This window comes from Nansenia antarctica, assembly GCF_963989245.1.
Source record: "Nansenia antarctica genome assembly, chromosome: 7".
NCBI classification, from domain to species: domain Eukaryota; kingdom Metazoa; phylum Chordata; class Actinopteri; order Argentiniformes; family Microstomatidae; genus Nansenia; species Nansenia antarctica.
This window is the reverse complement of record NC_137677.1, coordinates 4,882,002-4,890,932: the sequence shown is the minus strand read 5'-3', so window position 1 is coordinate 4,890,932 and position 8,931 is coordinate 4,882,002. Positions and strand designations below refer to the sequence as shown.

The following is an 8,931-nucleotide window of genomic DNA, read 5'->3' as shown; positions in this document are numbered from 1 at the left end:
ATCTGTGGTCAGGTGAGTTGAGATGAGACGTAGATAACTGGTGACGTTAGAATTATAAGGTTCTATCTCAATTTTTGTCAAAATTTAGTTTTTCACATAATCTGATCCATTAGGTGTTTATTAATGCCTGTGTGGTGTTATTTTTAAAATGTTGACATTTTTGAATTAGTCATTCATAAAATACAAAGGTTCCATCTCACAAAACATAATGGAATGTAAAAACGTTGACGCTCAATATCTCTGAACTGCCCTAAACGGAGATAGAACCTTATAATTCCAAGCTCACAAACTGTGTGTCCTGTATAGAAAATGTTAGGCAGCACTGTGTGAATAGAACTTTTGATACTGTTTTTTTACTACTAAGAATTGCATCCTAATTGATGTTCTATGAACATGCAAAATCTGTGTCCCCAGGTGTTTGAGTTAGAAATGAAGAAGATGTCATCCTCACACAAGCCAAAGAAGGAAATGACAAGTTCGGGTCAGACTGATGACGATGGATGTGAACTCTTTCCTGAGTGTGTTCCTCTCTGAACACAGTAATGATACTCTATTAAAACAGTCATCAGTCCTGCAAAACCATGGTGGAGAGGAAAATTAAGACATTTATTTTCTCAGAAACTTACTTGAAGGGTTTGGCAATAAATACCAGTATTCATTTGTTTCCTTACGAGAAGACATACCATTTCTTTAGCTTTTATCAGTCCAGCAAAGGACTTTTATTAAATGTGCATTGATAGGTTTTTCTTCAATTATTTGAAATGACTGAATCAATTTCCGAGAAAGCTACAGTTTATATTCAGATTTGTAGCATTCCACATTAACCATGGTGTATGTCTTTACTGACGATGCACATGGCTTGAGTTCAAACAACACGTTAAACAACACTCCAAATGCTCAACACTTCATAATTGACCAATGCTTTTCCATTGCACTCATGGTTCCCTTAAGGCCAGAGAGAAGAGAACATGAGGTTCCTTGTTGTCTGTCTATATGTACAGTAACAGACTCTGAAGTATTTTCATGAAACTGGGAAGTGTACGCTGCCAAAGGAGAGGCATATTTAAGAGGACACAGTGGGGTGCAAGGAATTACAACGTCTATGGAACAGAGGTCAATTCTTAAACACTTCTTGTTTTTTAACTCTTGTTTTATTATTAGCGTGTCACATTGCCAACTGTGATGTGGCCAAGTCCTTCTCTCTAACCTAGCTACAATATGCTCACAGGCATGGCTTCTGCCAAGACAAGCATCCCTTAACAAAACCCATCTTACTAGTAGACTAAACAGACCCTGCATGCGGTAGGCGAGCTGGGAACCAGTAGATTGCGAGAGGGATGACACAATTCCCTTTGGGTTACACTTTCTGCATTGGCCCCCGATGCACTTCTCTCTGTCCTTCTCTCCCAGTGCTAAAGGGATAGTTCACTCAAATTACAAATCACATGTTTTGTTTGTTACCTTGAAATTAGTCTATGGACAAGGATGAACTTCAATTAACACTTTGGTTCTGTTAATTGAGGCACTGTCACCGCTAATTGCTAGCATTTTTTTTAAGCAAGATTTAATGACTTCATATTACTTGATAATTTAAGCATGACTTTTCAAACATGCTAGGGTTGATTTTAATTGACTTGTTTTTTTTTATTAAAAGCGCTAACAATTAGCGATTAGTTACAGTTTACAGATAAACAGAATCAAAGTGTGGATTGAAGTCTGTCCTTGTCCATAGACTCCTTTCAGGGTAAGACACCAATTATGGGATTTTGTAGTGAGGGTGAACTTTCCCTTTAACTGTCCCTTTAAATGTCAAAACAAATCAGTAGACATAGACAACATTATACATCAGTATAATCCCTATTTATACAACACAGAGAATTAGCTAGACTAATTCTAAGGCCAAATTGACTGTATTGTTATTTGGTGTAGCCGTCTTTGTCTCTTGAAGTGCAATAACTATGTTCCATTTTGACTTGAGAGGCCTTGCAAATCATTGCATGTGACAATCCAATATACTGCACAAAAGGGGATTGCTGGTAAATTGAGCAAATCCCTCAGTAGGTTTTGGCTGGGACACAGAGCATGTTTGTAAGCCAGCTTGTACAGAACTGATTTGCATTTTGAATCACAGTGAATAGCAATGATTTCATGTTCATGTTCATCTTCAGAGAGCATAGTCCTGTTCCAGAGGGAAAATCTCACCAATTTCTTATAAATGAACTGCATCTTCTCAACAATTGCTTACTGCAAATACTTAATATACAGACCTCACCTCTGTAAATTGTATGGTTGGACCAATTTCTCAACAAACCTATTTCCCAGTGGTCAAGTGAAGTCTGGCTGGGTGAATCTTATCTAAACAATTCCCACCGCAGGAACCAATTATCAATATAGCCATCTTTCCCTGACTGAATGTAAGCTCGAGATGCTCTCTAGTGCTTTGGCATTACCATGGCAAAGTGGGAAGACATTCAGAGAGGACAATTTAATTGGACTCAGTAATTGGAGGAAACTTCCCCATTGATAATAGTTCCACAGTTGTTTATCTTCCTAGTGGGTGGTGGGGACCAGCGGGGAACTCGTGGAGCTGAACTAATACTAACCAAAAAGGAATGCTTCCCTGGAGGTGGCAAGCTAGGCTGGCAAGTAATCTTCAGGCTGTCGTTAATTAGGAAATAAATTACGTGTACCCTTGAGGGTACAGTGAAGAGTTTGACCAAGGCTTTTAATAAACAACCAAACAAGTTCATTTCTAGAATGCTGTCCTGTTGTTGTAGCATTAGCCAAAGCCATTTGGATTAGTTTTTATTGTGGAACACATCAAATAGAACATCAAATAGATTAGATATAAATCTTATTCCATAATCTATTGTAAACAAAAGCACAATGCATTACCTTAGTGATGCCACTTTTAAGACCAAGACATTTGGATATGATGGTTCCCTAGTCATTATAGGGCTGTTACGCGCTCCAGTTAAGTGGACAGTCTAGCAGACAAGATCAAAACAAACATCTTTTTTGAGCAGATTTTGCATCCAAGCTGTGAAAAAGATGATAAATTGACTCTGTGTGTGGAGGAGAAGATAAATCCAATTAACCACAATATTGTGTGAGGTAGAGGTGCCAAACAGCTGTGGGACAACTGGTGGAAATGTTACAACAAAGAACGAGGGATGAGACAGGAGGAGGGAGATTATCTTGTGGTGGATTTGAATAACTAGAAGGGCCTGTTTTAAGTTAAACTTTTTTTTGTGCCTCAACAGACCAGTCCATCACTTTATATTCACTTTAAAAGTGGTCACATATGGAAGCGTGTAGTTTGAGGGCATGAGTGCGTTGACAAGCTGAGGGGGTATGTTGTTTCTGCCAAAAAAGGAAAGAATAATTTCACAAATGCATGATAAATATATTATTAAAAAAGTGAAACCCCCATCACAAAACGTCCACATGGTTGGCCTTTAATACTTCTTGTCTTGTATTCAGACTCATCCTGTAGAATCTTGACGTTGGCCTACTAAGGCAAATGACAAACACACAGCACACAGGAATCTGACTTAGCCCCATGTTGATTGGTGACCCATTAGCATGAGTACATCCATACATCTGTGCTCTCCTGTAATGTCTGGCTGGTCTCAGGGAGACTGTAACTTATTCTGGAAAAATCCTCTGGCAACTTCACCCTTGGATCTTTCCAGCAGCATCGTCTGGGCTAGAAAGAGAGTTGTATAGTTGCCACTGTGCTCTGGAACACGTCCTGAGCCCCCGTAAAACGTATCACATAAATAAAATCCGGATCTGTAAATCATTATGTATTGCATGGCATCACTGCCCTTTTTATGTGTAAATTGTGTATTGTATTGTATGGAATTCACTATATGTATGAGGAATTGTAAATAAACTTTTGCTGTATACTTTTTGGGTGATATTATGTCCTGATGTGGTACATTAGTGTATTAGTAATGATCACTCTGGAAACTCAGAAATCTGTAAATGTTATTATTTTATTCAATCAAAGTCATTGATTAAAAGGATGGATTCCATTGTACTGTAGTACTGAAACATGTGACTTACCATGAAATCATTAAAATCGAATAAAACATACCATAAAGGGAAAACTTTGGGTTTGCATAATTCACAAGATCAGAAACAATGACACACAACTCACAACAGGAGGTGGCAGGAATTAATAATATGTGCTAAAAATACATACACACAGGCAGTGTGGTGACAGGCATATAAAGTATATTTTCCAACAGTCACAAAAAAACGAATAACAGACAATGAGGTTTTGCATACGAGACATAAAGGTTAGGTAATACATTGCAGAGTTTTGACAATCAATCATGGGTCCCCTAGAGACTGAAGACAAACAGGCTGTGAAGGTAATCCAACAACATAAACAACATATTTGGCAACTTCTGGGATCCACAAGATGTGGAAACCAAGCCACTCCTGGCGTGAACATGCCGGACCCAGTAAAACAGTGATTGTTCTACCAAGCAACACACAATGGCTGCATCTCAATCATCTGTGTCCATTATCCCTCAGGTAATGAATCATAGAATCATACTACACCAGGCAGATCCTGGTTTACACATTTACAAATGTAATAAAAAAGGAAAGAAAATAAAAGAATTCTGGGGCCGTATTACAGAAACTTCCTATCTTAAGTCCTAAGTTAGATCCTATCTTAAGTCCTAAGTTAAGATAGGAAAGTATAAGATAGGATTTCTCTCAATTTGGTATTACAGAAGCAAACCCTAACTAACTTTAGGAATCCTATATTATTTACCGGTACTTCATCCTATGTTATCTCATCCTAAATATTCAATCCAACTAACGGTTATCCTAAAGTTAGGTGACTTTATTTAAGATTTTGTGAAGTTAGGAAGCTTGTGTAATACACTTTTCCTATCTCAAGTTAGGATGGGAACATTGGTTTAGGAACAGTGATCTGTAACGGCTTTTTGGTCCTAATCCTAATTACCATGGTTACCAAACAGTTAAGATAGGATATGTTTCTTTATACAACAGTTAGTTCCGACCAAGTAATTTGATTGGACAAGAGGCATTCCATGAGTTACGATATACAGTATAACAGCACTGGGACTTTTAACTATATGTATCACTCCGCCGCACAGGTGTTCTACTAAATGACCGTTAATTAGACTACATGTTTGTGTTCAGGTTACTAGGCAACAGTCCATTTGAAGTTCAGTTGCGGCCTCGTAGGCCTACCTATGACCGAATCACAGCCGTGCTGATATTCAGTATAACACACTCCCTCTCGTGTGATATTGCTTAAGTAATACGGCCTCTGATTCTGATTCTGATTCACACAGCAGACACAAAGCCAATGGAAACATTAGGGTAATAAGTCGCACAACGGGTATGCTGTGAGGAAGAAAAAACAAGAATGACATGCCACACTTTCTCGAACACCTTCTTGACTTACACCGCACGTCAGGGTGAGAAAAATATAGTGGATAATATGCCCTGAATGCTTTTGCCAGTCACAATATCGAAGAAAGCAAGAAAAAAAAAACACTGAAGCAGCAACAATAACGCATTTGTCTTCGAGTGAACGCTGCATTTCAGGTCCCGAACCTCCATCGAAGCCCTGTTGACCAACCAGTGTTCAGTGCCAGCTTCAGTGAATTGAAGAAGAGGACGTCAGGGCATAAAACAAGGGAGACATAATGACAGGGGGCTTTCAAAACACTTACAGTATAATTGGACCTAAACCAGTAATAATTACAGTGCGTACAAGTCCCTGTGTGTTCCCTTGGATCTCAGTAAGGTACTAAAATGGTATGGCAGCACCAATTGAGGTGAGGGTCAGAGCTATGCGGAGGCTATATTACAGTAATGATGCCACTGCAGGCATCTATATTTAGGCTATATTACAGCAATGATGCCACTGCAGGGATCACATAAGTCCATTCACAACTTAACAAGTCAGCAGAAATTAATAGATTTGGTCACTTCAACTGTCCATAGTTACCTCAGGTAACTTTCTTTAGGAGAGAAAGGTAAGCCTGGGATGGACACATGTATGCATTGAGGACAACGTCAGACTACTACAGTACGTGACGGACACTTTGGTGAGGTCAGATACTGGCCACTAGAATTCAGACTGTCGTTACAGTTTGGTTAAATGGTAAATGGTTGCGGAAAAATAATGATAAGCTAAACATCCTGTGGCGTTGGCTTGGAGGGAGGAGGCAGGAAGAGCAGCTATATCAGGCCATTTATGTGAGATCCTGCTTTGACCTCAATCTCGAGCAGAATATCACCCTGCCAGTAATGCCGTGTGAAGTTGTGAAGGGTGTGAAAGAGAATTCTCTCCTCACTGTTGACAGATTTCCATTTAGACGTTCCATATTTCCAAGGAGTCTTTAAAAAACGAGAGCCGTATTTAAATATCGGAACTATAACTGAAAAGACAATATATATAAACATTCACCAAATCCCTAAGAGACAGTTACACGGACTGACCGGTTCTGGCAAGATATCGAGGGTGAGGTAAAATAAAAATGTACCTAAGTTGTACAGTGGCTAATACATAGTGTCTGTTTGAATGTCTGTTCGATCGGTTATCAAGATCCGCACCGAACCTTAAACCACCTATCTGTCTCCCTGCCAGACAGCGATGGATGGCTCAAGTCCCAGTGTTGGAGAGAAGAAGAAAAAAAAAACTCAAACAAAAAAGATGATGTCATATCCCCTTCACTCAGACAACCCCCTTGATAATGACATAATAAGGAGCGCAGGCAGCCTTGCCAAGTCTGAGTGGAAAAGGGGGCTGAGATAAGGGTTAAAGAATGCCTCAGGTTGCTTCAGGTTTGTAGAATAAATCTTAAAAATAGCCAGGAGCGCTACAGGGGTTTTCATATGCACAGAACCCTGGCACCACCACAGGGTCAGACAGCCGCTGGACTCTTCTGGGCCGATGGGAAGGGCTGTAAGGAGAGAGGACTCGCATGCTTCACATACACGCTGCCATCCTCCAGTTTGACGTCGTACACTTGTTGCTAAAACAGACAAACATACCAAACAAACGAGTTATGTATGTGACAGCAGCTGGAAAATGTAGAATGTACCTTGTATTTCACTTTTGGAATAATCACAGAGCACACCAGGGACACTACATCATGACGTTAGAATTATAAGGTTCTATCTCCATTTTTGGTCAAAGTTTTTTACATAATCTGATCCATTAGGTGTTTATTAATGCCTGTGTGGTGTTATTTTTAAATGTTGACATTTTTGAGTTAGTAATTCATAAAATACAAAGGTTCCATCTCACAAAACATAATGGAATGTAAAAACTTTGACGCTCAATATCTCTGAACTGCCCTAAACGGAGATAGAACCTTATCATTCTAAGCTCACGATATGTCAAAATACTAATTTCTGCTATCAGTTGCTGCTTTAGTGTGCCATTATCATGTTTCATACACATGGCACTGATTAACAATACACATTTCAAGTGTCGAGGAAGACAACACAAGGAAACACCAAGCGAGAGCCAATTGGGTTTCAAACCAACTGTGTGCCGTTCAAACCCCCAAACACCTGACAGCAATGTCAAAACCACTGGACCCAATGGGGTTTGCTTGGTGTTCAAATGGACTTACACAATCACAGATATGATATCATAGACCAACACGACCATCTCATCTATCCTCACTTACAAATGAATTGCACTTTATTTTTCTTTATTTCTTTGTTTACTTATCTATACCTGTCTACTGTCTTGATTACCTATCACCACTGTTATTATTATTACTTATTTTTATTTATGTATATCCTTCATCCTGTTTTGTGGAGAAAAAAACTGAAAAGTATTGTTTTTGTATATCTGTAACATCTGCCTTACTCTCAATAAAAAGGACTTACACAACATCATTCAGTGGCAATTCAATCTTTGTTTATTTTTCATTTTTTGGATTTAACAAAATCCAAACATAAAAAAACAAACGTATTGTATTACCAAAGATTGATTGACTGGAAGGGGTGGCGGGGGAGTTAATGGAAAAAGGGAGGTGTGTTGGGAGGTCACACACCCGCCTGGAGGGGATAGGAGAAGCTGAATTAGATGAATGACCTCACTCCTTGAATTAAGGGGTAGGACAGGATAAGCCTATAGGCTTCATCCTACTCCTTTTCCAAACATTGATAGGCCTGTACTCTTCATATTAGTTATTAGTTATTTTGTTATTTTAAATCATGTTCGAAATAAAAGATTCATTCATTCATTCATTCATTCATTCAAGCACTGATCCTGTAGAATGCCTATAGAAATATAAACTGTATTGCCGCATATATACAGTATATACAGTATATATATATGTTACGGTACATGTGGGAAGACGGTACATGCGGGAAAACTAGGGTTAGGGTTAGGTGCTAGGGTGCTAGGGTTAAGGTTAGGGTTAGGGTTAGGATTAGGGTTAGGGTTAGGGATATGATTAGGGTTAGGGTTAGACATGCCAGCATGTACCAAGTCGACGTAGCACCTAACCCTAACCCTATTTTTCCCACATGTACCGTAACATATATATATATATATATATATATATATATATATATATATATATATATAGATAGCCAGAATAAAAACTCTATTACCAATCAACAATGGCTGTTTTTTTCTGTTTAGTTATACCAGATGATGAGACAGAGACAGAGACAGGGGGTGCACTTCTTAGAATTCTAATAGAGGGTTAATATATTTTCACTGGTTCTAGCCTAGGTGGTTTACCTGTAAACCTGTCTGCGACTTCCCTGTTTGGAGGCTGAAGTCGTAGTCGTGCCAAGGACAGAAGACCTTCAGGACCCCGTCCGCCTCCTCGATGTCTCCGTCACAGAGAGGACCCCCTATCAGATAGAGGAAGTAATGTACATGACAGCTTCCTGTAACATCTC

General features: G+C 39.1%; 1 protein-coding gene across 1 annotated transcript in view; it reads right to left on the bottom strand.

The window, feature by feature from the left end:
* Positions 1-6,923: 6,923 nt before the first annotated feature.
* Positions 6,924-8,931, bottom strand: part of LOC308161940 (Rieske domain-containing protein) — a gene marked incomplete at both ends in the record, with an annotated part of 3,309 nt that continues 1,301 nt past the window's right edge. The window contains 2 exons of the mRNA XM_080536021.1: positions 6,924-7,034; positions 8,768-8,883. Of these exons, the coding sequence (XP_080392147.1) occupies positions 6,924-7,034; positions 8,768-8,883 (227 nt within the window). The remainder of the gene's footprint in view (positions 7,035-8,767; positions 8,884-8,931) is intronic.